This window comes from Anabrus simplex, chromosome 5, assembly GCF_040414725.1.
Source record: "Anabrus simplex isolate iqAnaSimp1 chromosome 5, ASM4041472v1, whole genome shotgun sequence".
Taxonomy (NCBI): domain Eukaryota; kingdom Metazoa; phylum Arthropoda; class Insecta; order Orthoptera; family Tettigoniidae; genus Anabrus; species Anabrus simplex.
The window spans coordinates 239264003-239285089 of NC_090269.1; the positions used below are offsets into that span (position 1 = coordinate 239264003).

Below are 21087 nucleotides of genomic sequence, written 5' to 3' on the forward strand. Positions count from 1 at the left end.
CTGTAGCTCCTCTTTAAAAGTTCTTTAAAACTCCCTGGTGTCTTTTTTAAAATTCTTCTTCCACTTTTTCCTATCATCATTATTATTATTTATTCAATCATTCAACTTCACTAATTGGCCAACTAGGGACCATGATAAACTTCACTTTACATTCTGGCATTTGTTCATTTTTCGCTTGATCCACACCGTCTTCATTAGCTCACTGTGTTTAGCATGACGTTCTTCTGTCCATTTTGCTCCTGTTGCCCGTTTTTTGTCCTGGAAAGTCCTAAAAGTCTTGATGGCTACTCTGAAAAGATTTTGGACTTGTGCATCTTCTGCTTGTATGCCCAGTTCTTTAAGATCTTTCTTGCCATTAACGTACCATGGCATTGCCGTTTTTGGTTTTGAGTCGAATATACTGATGATACGTTTCGTCCATCGAGAGTTGATCATCTGTTGATAATAAGTGTATTGACAAAGCTGATTCAAATATAACTATTTTAAATATTTCTGTACTACAGTCGATCATCTGTTGTATATGACCGTGGAAGCGAACTCTGCCTTTATGCACTGTGTCTGTGATCTTCTCCATCTTAGAGAATTCTTCTTGCCTGGATTTTCTAATGTAGATGCAATTTTTGTAGTTTGGGCCAAGTATGGTGTGTAGGATCTTCTTTCTTTCCTCTCTAAATCCGCGAACAAACATTTCTCGGACAGGATAAGGCATTCAGATGCATACAGCGATACTGGTTTGATGACTGTGTTGTAGTGACAAATTTTTATGTTCAGAGAAAAGCACTTCTTGTTGTAGGCCTATATGTTACAGGTGATTTGGAAAGTGACTTCCATTTTCTTGATTCTTGCTGCTATGGCCGTCAAGTCCATTTAACTGGAAGGAAGCGGCCGTGGCCTTAATTAAGGTACATCCCCAGCATTTGCCTGGTGTGAAAATGGGAAACCACGGAAAACAATCTTCAGGGCTGCCGACGGTGGGATTCGAACGCCCTATCTTCCGGATGCAAGCTCACAGCCGCGCGCCTCTACGCGCACAGCCAACTCGATTTAAATTTATTAACACGATTTTTCCATATATGGTGTTTAGTTGTGCCGTATCTTCTTTGATGTTCGACATTACTTCTGTCTTTGGAAAGGAAATTTGAACACCTGTTTGTTTTGCTACTTCCTTCAACACATTAATCTATTCTGTTGCACTTTTGAAATTTTCTGTCATCAGGGCTATATCATCAGTTGAACGCTAAGCAATCTATTTCCACTCCATTTTTCTTTGTTCCAATCCTTAAGGGTTTATAAAGGTTTCTTTCTTTTAACATCTTTTGCCACTCCTGTATTACCTTCTCAAGTACACAGTTGAACAAAAGATGTGACAGCCCATCTCCCTGTCGAATGCCTGTCTTGATCTCAAAGGGTTTAGAGAGACATCTTTGGAATTTTACTTTGGATTTGGTATTAGTTAGCGTTGCCCTTATTATCGCCAGCAGTTTCTCATCGACTCCCATTTCTGCAAGTATGTTAAGCAACACATCACAGTCGATGGAGTCGTATGCTTTCCTTAAGTCTACAAATGTCGATACATAGGTTCAACTTCTCAGCAAATGGTATCTTATTATGGTTTTTAGGTTAAGTATTTGTTCTGCACTTGATCGGCCTTTCAAAAAACCTGCTTGGTATTCCCTGAGTTTGTGTTCAACCTGCTGTTCTAGTTTTTCAAGGATGGATAGTGACAGGATCTTGTAGGTTACTGACAGAAGAGAAATGCCATGGTAATTGTTCACATCTCTTATATTTCCTTTCTTGTGTAAAGGATGGATCAAAGCTAGCTTCCAGTCCTCTGGTAGTTGTTCTTTTTCCCATATATGTACAATGGTTTGAGGTAGGATTTCAATTGCTTCTTCCAGGGCATGTTTCCACAGTTCTGCAATCATGGAGTCTTCACCAGAAGCCTTATTATTTTTCAGTCTCTTTATGTGGCATTTGATTTCATCACAATTTGGTGGAGAAGATGCAGGTTTTGGCTCACTGGTTTGTTTGTTTTGGAGGGGTTGGCTAGTTTTTCACAGTTTAGAAGTTTAAAATACTTATTACTATTATCAGGGCTTTTTTTTTTCTGCTGTTATGCACACCAGTAAACTTTAAATTGTAAACATTGTTGTGAAGATTTGGATTCATTGTTGAAAAGTATGTCTCCACATACGTGCTGCTGTCATCCCTTGATGTCAAATTGTGGCATCAGGAAGTGTCGTTAGATTAACTTTCATTCATAGTTATTGATCGTATCATAAAGTATATGATACCGATCCGGTTCTACAGCACTACTCTTTCGACTGTACGTGCTTGCTGCTTAATATTTGGAAACTTCCTTCGTATAACTGTGATCAGCTTCACTTCATTTCCTGCTAACTTAACTTTGATGCTTTGTATGCTGTGGTTGCATTCTGTATGTTAATTTGTTTGTTTCCTACAGTCGTTATAAAAAAGAATGAACTCGTAATTTACTGTATTTTAAAACTTCTATTTATTCGGGGCATCAATCTAAGAAGATCTTTTGCCCCTAAACTCGTAAATTACTCAGTTCTTATCTGCCACTCCGGAAGGTAAGAAATTGAAAATTTCTGAGACTGAATCGAGTGAATGGAGTGTGCTGAAAATAAGTTTGTGGGAAAATGCTGCGATCGAATCTGTAAAAGCTGAACACGTGGTTGTGGCTACCGAATATGCAGTCGTGAATGAAGATCTTCGTGAGTGTCGGACTCCACAGCAAAAGGCTGATTTTTGCAAAACAAATGACTGGTTAATCATGAAAAACCAGACAGAAGCAAACAACACATGAATATTTCTAAGTCTTAGGAAATGGTGAAAATCAGAAAATCAAATGACCTCGCTGTGAAAAAAGATCCATGATAATAAAATTATTTCCATTCATAAGGTGGCCACTAACATATTAACTGCTGCAAAAGAAAAAAGTTGGAGGTCTGTTTTACTCAAGCTTTTGAACATGACTAGGAGATAACCTTTAAAATCTTCAGAACAACATAAAATTGCAAAGAAAAATCAGGCATTCAATTATTTTGTATCTGAAGTTCATCTCCAAGAAGTGAATGGAAGTGAGATGGACCAAATTCTTCATTCGACCAATCCTTTTATCAACATAGTTAAGCCTTTTAAATGAAGAAAACCCTAATAAGGAAAGTAATGGAATCTAATTGCAAGATTTCATTGCTAATTGACAAAAGCACTCCTATTAGCCAATTGTCATCTTTAATAATATATGACCGAGCTCGATAGCTGCAATCGCTTAAGTGCAGCCGGTATCCAGTATCTGGGAGCTAGTGGGTTCGAACCCCACTGTCGCAGCCCTAAAGATGGTTTTCCGTGGTTCCCCATTTTCAAACTGGGCTGTACCTTAATTAAGGCCATGGACGCTTCCTTCCCACTCCTAGCCCTTTCCTGTCCCATCGTCGTCAGAAGAACCACCTGTGTCAGTGTGACATAAAGTAACTTGTACGTACATAATAATATATGTAAGGACAATGCTTCCTGATATGGTCCGATTCCTTGGCTGAATGGTCAGTATACTGCCCTTCGGTTCAGAGGGTTCCCGGCTGGGTTGGTGATTTTAATAGTTTCTGATTAATTGTTCTGGCTCGGGGACTGGCTGTTTGTGTCTGTCCCAACACTCTCCTTCATATTCAGACAACACACCACAGAAAAACACAATAATGATTAGGCCCTACATCCTTCCATAGGGTTGGCATTAGGAAAGACATCCGGCTGTAAAACAGGACCAATTCAACATGTACAACGCAGTTTGCATCCGCGACTCCACAGATAGGTGTGGGAAATTCAGGAGAAGAATGCTTCCTAATATGAACAAACATACAAATCTATTTATTGATATTGTTGAGTTGGAAAATGCATCTGTCCAAGATATTTTTGAATGTGTGATTATTGTTTTGAATGAATTGGGCTTCTCTCAAAAGTTTTAACACTAGCATGTAATGGAGCCGCTGTGATGTTAGGGACAAAGAAAGACGTAATGACTTTGATTAAGGAGCAATATCCACATCTTGGTTTGGCACTGCGCAAACCATAGACTTGAAATCTCTGTTGCAGATAAAGTTACGAAGGACTTTCCTTCACAGATTAAAGTCATTTCTTGACAAACTTTATATACATTATCACTAGTCACCTAAAAATGCCAGAGAACTGAGAAATATTTCTGACGTTTTGGACCAGCAACTGTACCACAGTGGGTAGCTTCAAATTACAGTAGTGTTTCTGCAGTTTGAGAAAACTATTGATTATTACAAGTAATAAAGTTCATCTTGATCGGTGATGGAGTTATACATAACAAATTCCAACTTGTACGTTTGGGAAGTTCCACCTTTCCACCACTTTAAAATCGAACGATTTTCTTAGATTACAATAACATGAATTTATTTTTAAAAGTTTTTTGTTGGTACATGTTTCGTTTACCATGGAAAACATCTTGAGCCATGATCTTGAATGATAGTTAAAATATACACAAAAACACAAGTAACATAGGTAAAACACAATATTAAAAACAACTTGTCCTTACTAAATATAAGGTTTAAATGTCTAAAGAGTCAATGTTTTTCTCTTTGTTGTCACTGTTTGGCACATCTTGATGTAAAAGAAGTGTTCATGAAAAGCCACTTAAAAAGTATCCTAAAGGGATCTTAAAATTTCTTAATAAATAATTAAATCAGTAGTGTATAGCTATGCAAGTTTTTGTAACATTCAATCTTGATATTATGGAAAGGGAAATTTTCTTGCCAGATGAATTAGACTAGGCCTAATTGTGTTCAAGATGGAAAGCAACTCTTTGTGTTGTGGTTCTGTCCAAATCTGGAAAGGAGAACAAATTTTGGAGCTTGATAGCGAAAGTGATTTAGCTGTCATGTTTACAAAGTACTAAGACACCCCTGAAGAATGTTACAAGAACTTGCATAGCTACATACTAAAGATCCCTTTATTTTGGGATAGTTACTGAGTGGCTTTTCATGAACACATCTTTTACATCAAGAGGTGCCAAACAGTGACAACAAAGAGAAAAACAATGGCTCTTTAGACATTTAAACCTTTTATTTAGTCAAGGGCAAGTTAGTTTTTAATATTGAGTTTTGCCTGTTACTTGTGTTTTTGTGTATACTTTAACTATCATTCAAGATCATGGCTGAAGATGTTTTCCATGGAAAACAAAACATGTACTAACAAAAAAATTTTTTTTTTAACATACAAGATGGAATTTGTTATATAAAACTATGGATTACTCGTGGCACATGTTGAAAGAGCAAAACGGGATGAGAACAGGGATAAGACTGAAAGAATTATGTATGATATTCTCTTTTTAAAAAATCCGGATGTTGATTTTATTCTTGATCTTTTTCGTATGTGTGATGCTCTTCAAAAGTTTTCAGAACTCGGCATTGAATTACAGGCAAGCAGTATGACTCTTTATAAGGCTCATAAAGCAATATCCAGACAGATTATTCTGTTTGAAGATAGGAAATTTAATAGTGGGTCTTACTATCGTGAAGCTCGAAGTGCACCGGAGAATTTTAAATTTCTGGAAGTTACTCTGGAGAAGAGAGAAAAATCTCGATGCCAATGCAGAAAGCTATTTTGGTCTTGAAATGTTCTGTGACAGCCTAAGATGACGGGTGGAAAATTGTCTGTTAACAAAAGAAAAAACACAAATACCGGAATGAAGAAAAGTACTGTATCCTGAATGTTGGGCAGATAGGAGAAAAGAAAATTACTCAAAGGTCAAATATGAGAGATCGAACAAAGACCTGTGTCACAAATGAGTCACATGAATATCAGACTCTACTCAAATAGCCATCATAACATTCTTTTAATTGTGAGCCTGTTTTTTTCCCCTCACCTTGATTCAAGCATCTCTGAAAGTACAAATAGATGTTGCTGGAGTCCATCATACTTTTCCAATTTTATTAAATGTTTGTTACGTGTATAATATGACTGATGTCACTTCTACCTGTTATAAGTCTCACATATATACAAATTTGATTCATCACAATGAAAAAGCAAAGTATTATGAAGGAATCAGAATCACCCCATTGAAACAGATTGTTTCTGAATCATTCTTTTAATATTCATAATGATGCTAACTAAAATGAACGAAATGAAGTTTGAAAAGTTTCAAAGTATCTATTGTATAAAACAACATTACCCACAGCTCATCTCATGAGAAACTCTACACATTTTAAGTTTGGTGTTTTGTTGTTGTTGTTGTTGTTGTTGTTGTTCTTTGGGTCATCAGTCCATAGACTGGTTTGATACAGCTTCCCATGCCACCCAATTCTGTGCTAACCTTTTTATTTCTACATAAGTACTCTAATCTGTTTGTCATATTCATCCCTTGTTCTACTCCTGCCACTTACCTACACTTCCCTCAAAAACTAACTGAACAAGTCCTACATGTTTTAAGATGTGTCCTATTATGCTGTCTCTTCTTCTGGTCCAATTTCTCCAAACTGCTCTCCTCTTGTCAATTCGATTCAGTATCTCTTCATTTGTGATTCGATCTACGCATTTCACCTTCAGCATTCTTCTGTAAATCACATTTCAAAGGCTTATATTATCTTTCTTTCTGAGCTAGTTATCGTCCATGTTTCACTTCCAAACAATGCCATGCTCCAGACGAAGTCTTCAAAAATGTTGTTCTAATTAATATATCAATGATATTTCTTTTCTTAAGAAAGGCCTTCCTTGCTTGTGTTAGTCTGCATTTTATGTCCACCTTACTTCTGCCATCATTAGTTATTCTACTAGCCAAGTAACAATATTCATCTACTTCCTTTATGACTTAATTTCCTAATCTAATATTTTCTGCACACATGGCTTCATTCAACAGCACTATTACTTTTGTTTTGGATTAATTAATTAATTTATTAATTTTCATCTTGTACTCTTTCTCCAAGACTCTGTCCATACCATTCAGCAATTTCTTCAGAACTTCTGCAGACTCAGATAAAATAACAATATCAATAATGATGATAATCAGAGGTTTTTTTTTTTTCTCTGGAAGAACGTTAACTAGAACTCACTCGATCCATCCCAAACACAGAATACTTGAGTCACAGGCTACGGTTTCTATGCTGTAAATGGTGCAGTAAATTAGTTTAAAATTAATTTAAAACAAATAATATCTAACCCAATGTATAGGGCAAAATACAGCTTAACCTAATCTTTACATTAATTTTCAGACTTCAACGTAGGTAACTAGAATGTTAGTAAAAATAAAGACATGATATTAACCCATTTATGCCCAGCAGGTCGTTTGCGACCCACCCGAAAGAAAAATTTCTGCTGAGCGTATTTTTTGTTGTTTCGCATTGGTAGCGCATTCAGTGTGTGTAGTAAGATTGCCTGCACTGCCATGTCTTGGTTGGAGCAGCTTTCCCACCACATCGCAGATGCTGCACGGCAGCTAGTTGAGTCATGGTGGAACCTGCATCGCACTCTCGCTGTTATTGGTAAGTAGAAAAGTTAACAGTTTTAAAATGTAGTGTTCAGTGTGCTGATGGTGTTCAGGGATATCTGACGCATCTTTAGATGCCTTTACTATTTCAATATGTCAATTAGTTCTTACAATACACCACGAATAACATAGTGTGGGTCGCAAACGACCTGCTGGAACATTAGTGGATATTTTTATCACTTCACCGGATGATACGGGTCCTGTATCAGACGCTGATTCGGGCGACGAAGATGATGCTGTAATCCGGACAAAATGAGCAGGTCACAACTAGGGACTGAAGCACAAGACTACGAGTATTTATCAAGGTGCAAAAGCTAACGAAAAACGCTCTAAAGGTGTTGGCTTAGGGGAAAGCCTTGTTTTGAAATTCTGCAATGTTTTATCTAAGTTTAACCCCAGTGTATGCTTCTCTTTTTACTGTGATAAATTTTTTACTTGCCCAAAGTGTTGTTGTCGGAGTTAAGAAAGCGAGGAATGCGATGCACTGGTACCGTTCGGGCTAACCGGATGGAGGGCTAGCCATTGCCAGACAAGAAGACGATGAATAAAAAAGGAAGGGGATACTTTGAAAGTGCAGTTGACAAAGAAGAACAAACAGTGGCTGTGATATGGAAAGACAACAACGTTGTGAACATCCTGTCAATCGAGCATGGTGTAGAACCTATTGAAGAAGCTGGGCGGTACTCATTCGCGCTGAAAAAACCTGTGAAGATACCTCAACAACATTTTGTTTCTAAATACAAGAACATGGGAAGATTAGATCAAACGGACAACAATGTATCTACTTTCTGCATCAACATAAGAGGCAAAAAATATTATATGTCAATTCTGCTCTGGCTTCTAGAGGTTGTGATGAGCAATGCTTGGATTTTATCGAGATCTCACGGCTTGAAGCTCGACGCCCTGGCGTTTCGACGATTCATTGTGACCAGCTTGTTAGAGAAATATGGAACTCCTCCTCGGAATGTTAACACGGGTGCACCAGTGACTAAGCCATGCGGGAAAGCCACGGTGGCCATCCTCTGGTGGACAATCCGTCCCGGCAATGTTGTCGCGCCTGCAAAAGTAAAACTGTCCGAGGATGCCAAAGATGTGCTGTTGCCTTACACCATTATTGTTTTGGAGAATTCCACAAGATGTAAAGTGCACTGTGAAAATGAGAACGTATTTTTAGCTTCGTAGTTTTAGTAATTTTGACTGATTCAATTTTTTTTATGCAAGACAAAATGTTTTATAATAATGATGCCAAAGCCTGTTGTGCCATTTCAGTACTGAATATTCAAAGCAATGTGTAAGACTGACTAGGAAGCTTGACTGATAGTATATTTTATATTCTTAATGTTAAATGTTAATGTTAAATTTGGATACTCTTTACATTTTTAGGAAAGATTCCTTCTTATGGCATTTAGTGAAGAGCGACTTCTTATTGGCATTTTTTATGTGCTTTATAATACCTCTGTAGTAGATATGTCATTTTCAGTTTTCAATAATAATGAGTCATAAAATACACCAGTTGTTGTTCTTTTATCATTAAAAATATACCATGATGAACCCAAACATGAAAATAGCCAAAGCCCATGTTGGAGATATGCCCCTGGGGTCCATTCCCATTGGGTCGTTTATGACCCATGCTATAATTTTTAAACAACAAATATTTTTAAAACAATTCTCGGTGCTTTTTTGGACATAAATAAACTGATTCCAGTAGTCAAAACCATAAAATTCAATAAAAAAATTCTTGGGCATAAATGGGTTAATACTATCGTGCCCTACAAAATCTGATTTGTAGAGTCAATTCATTTGAAAAAGCAGTCCTACTCACGGATTCACTAGCTGCCATACAAACAGTATCCTCAAATATCAAACCCCATTCATCAAGAATTCATGACATGAAACATACTGAGTTCGATAGCTGCAGTTGCTTAAGTGCGGCCAGTATCCAGTAATCGAGAGATAGTGGGTTCGAACCCCACTGTTGGCAGCCCTGAAGATGGTTTTCAGTGGTTTCCCATTTTCACACCACGCAAATGCTGGGACTGTACCTTAATTAAGTTCACGGCCGCTTCCTGCCCATTCCTAGGCCTTTCCTATCCCATCGTCGCCATAAGACATATATATGTCGGTGCGACGTGAAAGCAAAATAGCAATAGACATGAAATATCTACTAACAAAATTAAAAATTTTAAAGAGAAACTTCACTTTAAAATGGATCCCTGCACATGTAGGAGTAGAAGGCAATGAACTGGCAGATAAACTATCAAATAAAAAAGGCACTAGTACCTACATGAGAACCAAACTGCTGGCAGCTAACTCAATCAAGAAGATAATCACAAGTAAAACCCTTGAAAAATGGAAGGAAGAAACTACCCAACTTATTAACAATGAAGAAATGAAAAACACCTATGGGACAAAAGAATAATAATAAGCCGAGGAAGGAAGCATTGGTGATCTTCAGATTGGAATCAGGACATGATTTAGGGGCCGATGACCTTCGATGTTAGGCCCCTTAAAACAACAAGCATCAACATCATCAAGACATGATTGCTTAGCTGCACATATTTAGAATCAAAACGTACCCATCGAAAAAGTATACCATCTGCACATTTTCTGGATCACTGATGGACTCGAAACACCTACTTCAATGCACAGGACTCAACCCAACCCAACAAAAACAAGGCAATTTACCACCCCTATACTGGACAGCCAGAAACAAGATGAAACAAGACTCTGTTCCTTAATACATTTGTACATTATTCCTGTTAAAAGTGCTTGTATACTTCTCTTGTCTAGAGATATCGATTTTGTATCGGAGTTACTTCCTAATAAAGCCATAGGTTACAACAATATTAGTACTTTTTCCATTACAGAAACTTCCATATTGGGCCATGATGCTGGTTCTGCCGTCTTCACCTGAATGTTCTTTGTTTTTTGTATCGGTCGTGAGATGTCCTCCTTCCAGGTACCAGGAGTTGACATATAGTAGGCCGAAAATCTCGTAGAAGTGGACCTACCATCTTGATAAACATCCATGAACTCACAGTTGTCAGGTGTAAGCTCTTGTTGGTGTCAATATTAAGTTAATTTTGCAAGAAACCACATTCACATTTCAGAGGTAGAAATGGAAATGCTGTGTTGATGGCATTTACAAGTGGTAGTAGTGACAGTGGAATTTTCTTCTCAACCAGGAATTCACAATGACCTGTTAGAACTTGCCTGTCTTGAATCCTTAATCGCCTACACAAATTTTGTACTTCAACTTCACCAAAAGTGACATTTTTCTGAACATGACATATCTTTTCTTTTTTACCCAACACACCTAATCTTAAGATGTTACAACTCTTGGATCTTTGTTAATAGGGCTGATATGACCATTGTTATGTTTCTCAAATACTGTATTGTTTTTAAAATGTTAATGAAGTGAAGTATCTCAGCAAAATTATACTGTGTAAAAAATAATTTTCACATCTAAATGAGCATCATGATAGAGATGAGTAATCTACAAATAAAGAACATACCTGTTTTTTTTTTATCCTTCCTTAAAATAAAGACATTTATTATTTACTAAAATGTATTTGCAGGCAGAAATGTTCTGTGTTTAATTTTCTTTCTATGTTCTGTTCAGGACAAACAAGAAGACTTGCAAGCTGCCCTTGTCAGATTGAAATATGTGGTTTCCTTTTCGGTGGATGTGATTCACCAACGCTGTGTTGTCAGAGTTCTTGACTATGCCACCCCCAAGATGATTGTTGAAGCAATTGCAGACAAAGCGAAGTTGGAGGCTAAACTAATCGCAAGAAATAAATACAATCAAGAGGTAAGCAATGCTCAGCATCTTTTTTCATTATTCTCACAGCTCACCACCCTCTAGGACCCCGGTACGACCTAGGGATGATGAGGTGAATAACCTTACCCACCAGGGTGAGAGAAGAAGAAGAGAGGGAGAGAGAGAGATAGATAGAGACCCTGGTGAGAAGGTTGCTAGCGTGTCCGCCCCAAAAATGGGGGTTATAGCGAACACGAGGGAGAATGATGGGCACAAGAAGAAGGACAACAAAGGTTCAAGCACAATAAAAAACAAGAAAACATAGAAATAACTTACCGGAAGCAGCGGAGGAAGACGACTTAAGGCCGTGGAAGTGAATGCACAAGAAAATCGGTGGCAGTGCTCCACCGAACGTGGCGAATGAAAACCAACACTCCAATGAAGTTAAAGAATTTTAATGGAAGGGCAAATAGTAGGTAACAAACCAAGTCATTAAGTTGATAAAACCTATGTTTATTTTAAGACGTAAAGCCAAAATGTAAATAAAGTCAACGTAAGGTTGAAAGATGGAAAAAGTAATTAACAATAAATAAAATAAATCAGAATATACCCAGGTATGGTTTAAAAGAAAAATTAATTCATTATTAATTAACAATTAATGGTAAATAAATACTCTTTAACAGATAATAAATTGAAAATTTTATGAAAACAACCAAGAAAGGAAAAGGATGACCTCCGTACCTAATAAAATGTGATCAGAAAACAACGGAAAACCAATAGACTTCCTTACATAAATGCTACCTTGAAATAAAATGTGATCGATCACGGATAGTTAATTAATAAAAAAACTCAGTTAACAATTATTCAATAAAATGGATCTTCAACGCGGCCGCTTCTCATAATTACCAAAATTAAAAACGTTCAGTTTCCACCAAGGACAGTTTCCAAGACATATAGAATTTTACGTAAAAATACACACCACCCGGGGGGGGAAGAAAATAGTAACCCAACTTTAAAGGGTGGTCAAAATTAATAAATAAACTTTAAAACAGAGAACGATACACTCAACTCAGAAATATATACTTCTAGATGCACACAGGCTCCAAACGCCAGACAACATTAAAACCCGACAACAATCACCGCAAAAAACGTTGCCAAGGTAACCACCAAACAAAAGCAACGCCTCCAAATAACAAGGAGGAAAACAGGCTAGAGAAAAAAATTTTAATTCCCCCAAAACCCCAGAAGGGGGAGGGGAGAAGATAACATACCAAACGAGTTAAAAAACAAACACAGGAAAGCAAACAGAAAGCCGAAGAAGGTAAAGCTCACTACCTTGGAGACTGTACCTTGGTTCACAAGGAAAGTAACAATTTAAAGTGCCAAAAAGAAACCTTTTAAATTTTAAATTAATAATCCCAATTCAGTTCACTGTGAACCTTCCACATTACTGTGATTAATTGCCGAAACTGTTTTCCAGATTTTCAATACCACACACGCTAATAGGTATTAATTTAACGACGAAGTCCAAATATTTATTATTATTATTATTATTTTTCCTGAAATCTTCGAAAATATCAAAATCCTCTTCTGGACGACGTTTAAAATGATTCAAACACTGGTACATACCTTTGGTGATGAAGAAATGAGAGGAATTTAAACCTGACCATTGTTAACGGGGAATGCAGTCACACGCCCAGCAACCAGACCTCGTTGGGAAGTATCCAGACGAAAAATAAATCCAAAAATATGATCAGAAGAAATGGCAGGAGGTCTCCAACTAGTTCACCCGGGGAAAATCCCCGTTAATGGAGGTATCACGGGGGTTTTCTGGAAATCCACCTCTCCATGGCGTAGCACTCAAACACACAAGCGCACATGATGGCTGACTGAAGCGAACTGGCTTTCGCGTCAGACGCGAGGAAGAAGCAAGACTCTCTGGTAGTAGGCCGGCGCATGCGCAGTTATGCGCAACCTCACGGAGCCCAAAACAATGCCGCGCGGGATACATTAGCTTAAAACGGTATATTGCAGAGCAGCCAATTGACACAGATATTCTAGGGCGCAAGGCCAGTTCAAAATGTTTATAAAGGGGCGGCTCACAATTTAATATTGTCTCAGCCCTCCCGCCCCGAAACGACGACAAAATCTCATGCATATGCCATCAATGATGTGGTGGTCACACATATACTAAATTTGGGCGAAGTAGTCCAACAGAAAACGACCACCAAGATTAACTAATTTTAGTTAGGAGTTCACATGACCAGGTTAATAGTCCAAGACACAGTTCCATATCACATAGTTTTTAGAAATAATTGGCGGGGTGCAATCAACATCAGTGTCCAGAAACGTTAACCGAGCACTCGGAAAATCACCAGAGTAATGTTTGTCATCAAATAGAGAGCACAATGACCAGAGTTCACCAAATATTCAGGTTCACCAATACACATTGTTTCAATGCATCACACAATGATATAGTTTATGACACATGACGCAGTTCACCTTGAGGTTTGGCAACTCTCACACTAATCACAGATATACAGACCAAAATTAAACAAAAACCACATGATTATAAGTCCACGCATCCAGGTTATTTTCTCAAGCACGGTGGTAAATTAATTTTTAATGCACGAATACCATTACAAGTCTCCTTTGATATTAAGGAAATGCATGATCTCGTGTTGCAAAAAGGTGACAACAGGGGAAATGAAACGCACCGGAAAACCCGAATGGGGGCAAAACCACAAGAAGGGGGAGGAAAAAAGAAACAAACCAGGAAATTTAAAGTAGGTGAGTATTCAGTTACAGGTTCCACAGATCTGCCAATTAACTTTACATAAGCTAGTTACCAACAAACTAGCTGAAGCCCAGAGCTCTCCACTTGATCCAATATAGTATCGAAGGAAAAGAAGGGTCATTTCAATGACAATTAAGAAATCAAAGGGAAACTACATAAAATATACCATGTTACTCTGCCACGAAGGACACTTAGCCATGACACGTAGAGAAACAATAACAAGCACACATAGAAACACAAGGTACAAACCAACACAAAATACCAACCAGGATTATGGCAGATATCCCGAAGGATCATGAACATAACGGAAGGGAAAGCAGTAATATTACTCAAGCACAAATCACCCACAAGAAAAATATATAAATAAAGGTACAGGACCACACCAAAGAATAAACGTCCTTGGAACATATGGTTTAGAATACCAGACGTTAAACTAAGAGGACACATGAATGACCTATCAAATTACACTTTTAGATATTGGAGTGACACACACACAACCACGGAGTGGCGAACTCGTCAATCGGTCCAAGGGTCAAGAACGAGGGGTTGAGCAAAAAATACACCACACTGGGATCAGCCACTTATCCTAGTTCACCAACCAAACACAGAGAAAGACTCAAACATAGAAAACTAATTTTTGAACAGACCAACGGAAAACCATCAGAGAGAAGGGACGCAGAAACCACTCGAGTTACAGAGAGGTAAGACAGGCAACAGTAGCATCGATGGGCAATCAGGAGACTCCTATAGGTTACCAGATGGAAAAATCGCGATCAGTCAGTCATCCATAACAGCCACATCAAGGTACAACTACCAAAAATAAATGCACGGGGCAACGTGGTACAGAATAGTAACCACAAACCTAATTCTGCGTGAGGAAGAACAAGTCGAAAATCCCAGAGCCAACAGATAACTAAGAATTGCCCACCCGAAGGTGTACTTCCTTGGAGTAGTGGATACCAAACCAACAGCCAAATCTACCGTGACACAGAGGTAAATTAAAGGACAAATCACATCCCAACCAAGGTGTCTTGACAGCAAACAACGTAATCCCAAACACGATTACCTACATAATGACAAGCTAGCAACACGGGTTATTCATAGAGAGATAAAGGATACCTATCCTCAACGCGTGCTCACTGACCACAACCCAACAGCACAATACAAAGCAGAAATTACAACAGCAAACCCGGTACAGATAAAGGACTAGGTCCATCCCACAGAAGCACAAAAGGAGAAATATCCTCAGGAAGGAAGTCCGACCGTACCACCGAAAACTCCACACGCCAACCGGTAGATAAGGAAAATTACACTACGTTACTAATGGTCCACAATTCAAAAGGATCCTAACAACTCACAACAACATTACCAAGTTACAACACAGGAGGTACAACCATAATGCTGGCAGGAGTGCACCAACCGAACGCCCACAGGAAAAATCGGAGACAGATTTTCTACGTAACCCCAAAACGACCCCCACAATCAAAGGTTAGGAAGATAAATTCAGCCCAAAAACCCATTACAGGAAAAATAATATAGAGGGTTCACGCATAGAATACCACTTTTAGAACAGCCGCGAAGAGTGCCCAAAGGAGGAGTGTCAGATCACTCAATCATGGATGAATACAAACATCAGTGTCCGGAAAAGAAACACCTTTAAGACACGCAGTCCATGCAGAAGGCAAGCAGGGAACCTTTCCGACACCGATAGATCGAAACACCACAATCAGAAATCGTACAATACTAAAATGGCACAAATAGCAACCAAATCATGACAAAGCACCACACATCTTCAGACACACGCACACAATGAAAGGATGACAAAATGGTAAACACTCAGGGACCAGACACACTCCCTTACATTCCATCCCAAGCACACCATAGCTCAGCAATGATTAAGTCACAAGATGATCGAAGGGTTCAGCGGAAGGAATCCGATGCGGAGCCACAGAAGAAACAAGTCTTTGAAATTACATACTAAAAGCCTAGAGAAAACAGAGGGACAACAAAGCACAATTTAAGTTAGATGTCATTAGATTTCCCCAATGGAACCTCGGTAGCGCACTACATAAGCATAAGGTTATATAACGAGGATATCTATTCCAAGGTATTAATACCACCATCACGAGACAATTAAGGAAAGACAACTTCTAACTACGAGGATCCACACCTAGAAACAGTAACATACAAGAAGTACCAAATTAGAGTCACCAACACGAGGCACAGAAACGACCAGATTGACTCGCTCGCCATCCCACAGTATGCGTGCTAAATTCCCTAACGATACAGGTCAGCTACCAAAGGTGCATCCATCCAGCGAAGATGCGGTACAATTTGCCAGATCAACCGGGTTTAATTTGAGAAACATGAACGCGCCTAATACGTTTTGCTACAGGGTCACTTACCAAAATAGAAACGGGAGACAAGAACTCCAACACCGTGCACGGGCCTTGGTACCTAGGGGCAAGTTTTGCCGAAAACTTATTCACGGCCTTACTCATTGGGTAGCACTTAACATACACGAGATCACCAACATTGAATTTTGACGGTTTCCTACCTTTATCGTACTGCCTTTTGACCTTTTCGTATGACACAGCTAGATTCCTTTTTGCTTCGTTCCAGATCTTTTGAACATCATTAGGCCTAGATAGGTCTGGGAGAAGATCCTCAATACATAGCAGGTTAGACATAGGGGAGTACGGAGTATAGCCAAACATTAAAGACATAGGCGTCTTACCATGGGACTCATGAGTAGCGGAATTAAAAGCATGGGCCAACCAATGCAGACTGGAGTCCCATTTGGACTGGTTGTCGTGATGATACGCTATCAACGCAGATTTTAAGTTCCGATTCAACCTCTCTGCATAAGAAGGATTTGGATAGTATGGAATAGTGGTGACATGTGAAATGCCCAACTCAAACAGATACCTTTTGAAGGAGTTACTGGTGAAAGAGCTAGCTTTGTCAGATACTAAGAACTTAGGTGGACCAAATGATGCAAAGATGGAATTTAGACAGGAGATAGAGGTACGTGAATTAGTGGACCTGGTGGGAAAGATCCAACAGAACCGGGAGAAGGCATCTATACAGACAAAAATGTGGGTGTTTCCCAAGGAAGATCGGGGGAGGGGTCCTACGAAATCTATGAACAGTCGTTCCATGGGGCGCGAAGCTTGTGATGAAGACAATAATCCCACCCAGTTATCCAAATTAGGTTTGCTAATGGCGCAAGATTTACAAGATTTGACCATGTTCCTGATATCACTATCCATTTTCTTCCAAACAAAGAATTGCCTGATTTTCAAACGAGTTTTGAAATTTCCTAGATGACCGCCAAGGGGTGAACAGTGGTAATACTTGAAAATGACAGGTACCAGAACTTTAGGAACGACAATTTTGGAATTATGGTCCTTGCGACCCTTACAACAGAGAACACCCTTAGATAAGGAGTAAGGTTTTACTTCGACCCCGCTACTGATCATGTCAATGATCCTTTTCAGATCCGGATCAGTTTTTTGATGATCTCCAATTTCTTGATACAGCAATGGGGAATCGGTGAGGATGGCACTAACTCCAACCGTATTGACAGCAAGCTCATTGACACACGGGTTGGCTTCCGCACAAGGATTACCTTCAAACATTCTGCTCAAGCCATCGGCAATGACGTTCTCAGACCCACGAATGTGGCGAACATTGAAATTAAAGGATGAGATTCGTAATGCCCATCTAGTTATCCTACCGGTCCTTTTGGGTCGGTTCAACACCCAAGAAAGAGCCTGATTATCGGTCTCCAGATCAAAGTTGACGTGTTCAATGAAAGATCGAAATTTCTCCAGAGCAAACAGCACAGCTAGACACTCTAGTTCATAAATGGAGTACTTAGACTCCAGATCATTGAGGACCCTGGATACGTAGGCCACGGGCCTACGCCCATCTTCATGTTCTTGTAACAGAACGCCAGCAATAGCACGCCCGGAGGCATCAGTTTGGACAATGAAACGTTTCTCGAAATCAGGAATAGCTAACAAAGGTGCATTAATCAGTGCGACCTTCAATGAATTGAAAGCTTCCTCCTGAGCTTTACCCCAAGTAAATTTTACATTCTTTCTCCTAAGGTCGTTCAACGGAGCAGCCACTTCAGCAAAGTTAGGGATGAATTTTCTAAAGAAATTGACCATACCAATGAATCGAGCAACGCCCTTGACATCTTTGGGAGGTGGAAAATCCCTAATGGCTTGAGTTCTGGAATGATCTATGGCAACGCCCTCAGAAGAAACTACATGTCCCAAGAAAGACATGCTGGGTCTGGCGAAAGCTACCTTTGATAACTTCACTGTAAGGCCAGCTTTCCTTAACCGTAGCAATACTTCCCTAACCTGCACCATATGTTCCTCAAAGGTATTCGAATAAATTAATAAATCGTCCAGGTAATTAAAGACATAGCTGAACTTAATGTCAGAGAGAATGGAATTTAACAACCTCGACAACACGGCTGCTCCACAGCTGAGCCCGAACGGAAGTCTGAGGAACTCATACAAGTTCCAGTCGGTGATGAAAGCAGTGAGGGGAATTGATCTCTTCGATAAAGGCACTTGGTAATAAGCCTGGTTCAAATCCAGGACAGTGAAAAATTTCGCACCTGAGAACCATCCAAAACAAGTATGAAGGTCAGGTAAGGGAATAGATTGGAGTACAATCTTACTATTTAGGGCCCTATAGTCAATCACAGCATGATAACCACCAGAAGGTTTGGGTACCAAGAACACAGGGGACGCATACGGGGAAGTCGAAGGTCTGATCACTCCGTCTCTCTCCATTTGCTCAATGATTTTCTTTAGTTCCAACATACGGGGTGGGGAAAGGCGATAAGGAGGGGATCGAACAGGCTGCAGGTCAGACAACTCAATGTCATACTCGAGTACGTCGGTCAAGCCTAACTTGCTAGTGAACACATCGGGAAATTCCTTGCAAAGATCACGAACTTGCCGTGCTTCGGCATCTCCTAAATGATTCAGGTCAAGCCGATCGATGTCACTAGACTCATCTGACTCAGGGTAACCCGCACACAAAACTTTAGGCATTTTCAAGGGGACGTTAATCAATTCAAATTTCAGGTCAGGAGAAAATTTAAAAAAGAAATTTCGACACTGAGGATCCAAAACAACACCGGCCCAAGATAGGAAGTTGGTACCCAGAATAATGTTACATGATAAATTGGATGTCACCAAGCACTTGATCTTCCAAGTGAAATTCCCAATCCTCAACTTGACCTTCACAGTACCCAAAATATTTAAAAACTGACAATTAGCCGAAACGCATCTTAGATTAGTGGGTTTTATTTCCGGAAGTTTACACGAGGATTTCTTTTGACAATACCAGGCATAATTCATCAAGCATACTACGCTTCCAGTATCAAGAAGGGCATCTACGGGTTCATTGTTGACCTCGACAAATGTGCACGTGCCAGAGGAGGGGGCATGAGCAGAAATACTATTGCACCTTGGGGGACACACCGGTCTTTTATGAGATTCAGGGTTTACCAACTTAGTATGGGCAGACCTTGCCCTTTCCCTTTCTAGTCATTGAGTATCATTTCTGTCTACCAAGGGGCAATTTCTTTTAACATGCTGCCTAGAGCCACAGGAATAGCAAGCGCCTGGACCACGTCTAACGTCAGGGCAGGAATTTCTTAGATGATTTCGGGACCCACAGTTGTAACATTTACGGGCATTCCCTACTTTAGGTGTTGACGGAAGGACGGGACAATTGGTAGTAGTAGGGGGAGGGAAATTCACAGGTCTGGAGGCATCCCCATGTTTGACATCTTCAGCAAAGGAACAGGCCTCTTCCAATTCTTGAAAGGTAGTAGGGCAACGGGTTAAGGAAAGATAGGAGCGGTACGCAGGAGATATTCCTTTTAAAATCCTAGAGACCATTTCACATTCTGGCACAGAAATTCTAAAAACCTTGCAAAAGAATCGCAGATCCAGCACATAAGTTAGCAAGTTCTCATGCAGGAACTGGGTCCGGAAACAGTCTTGGGGCACAAGACTTTGGAGAGCAAGAGAGGGAATGAATTTGGAAAGGACAAGTTCATGAAAGGTACTAATCGATAAATTTTTAGAGATAGCTTCAGAAATTTCTCTCTTTAGAATCCCTTCACAATGAGGGAAGAGGGCGCGGAAAATCCCCAAATCATCGACTGAGTACACGTTACCAGTCTCGGTCAACTCCACCAGAAACCGTAGGAATCGAATACACTCATCGATAGAATTTACAGAAAAGGACTTCACTCCGCGAAAAACTTCCTTTAAACAGTTAGGCGATGACGCCGAATTTAGCTTAGGGACTAAGGTTTCCAGTAAAGGAGCAGTCACACAACACGAACTTTGGGCATGGGACGAGGACGTAATTTGGTGGGAAGGGACACTCAGGGTAGGTACAGTAGGGTTAAGTCCAGTAGAAATAGAACAATTCTCCATATCTCTGTTAATCAACAGCAAATCTAAATCAGAGGTGATGCCAGAAACCACCGTTAACAATCTAGCACATTCTGACACAAAAACAGAATCAGGCTTAATGGATAATATATCCTGAATTCGGCCCGAGTAGTGGTCAGCTCTGGCCCTCAGCCGGTTTACTTGGGCCTTGGACGGAGGCAATTCAATAAATTCTTCACGAATAATGTTAATTTCGTTAAGATTGTCACAGATTAGATTAAGGTACTCACCCACTCGACTCCTGTCAATAGAAAATACATTAATGGGGACCTGGGAGTTGGCTGATAGCAAGGCAGCGCACTCAGCGACAGTACGGGCAGGTTCAAGGCCACGAATGGATAACTCGTACTCCTATTCGGCACGACGCACTAAGGAGGGGTTCGTAACGGCACGCGCCATGGTAGCAAACATGGAACAAAATAATTTAAAAAATTACACAAGATCCTTGCACTCCCTTTCACAATAGTTATTGACAATAACACTTTTAGCTTCTTAATTTTTG

General features: G+C 39.6%; 1 protein-coding gene across 1 annotated transcript in view; it reads left to right on the plus strand.

The window, feature by feature from the left end:
- LOC136873934 (armadillo repeat-containing protein 1) overlaps nt 1–21087 on the plus strand; it is a 49508-nt gene that overhangs the window by 12320 nt on the left and 16101 nt on the right. The window contains exon 4 of the mRNA XM_067147298.2: nt 11148–11339. Coding sequence (XP_067003399.1) covers nt 11148–11339 — 192 coding nt within the window. The remainder of the gene's footprint in view (nt 1–11147; nt 11340–21087) is intronic.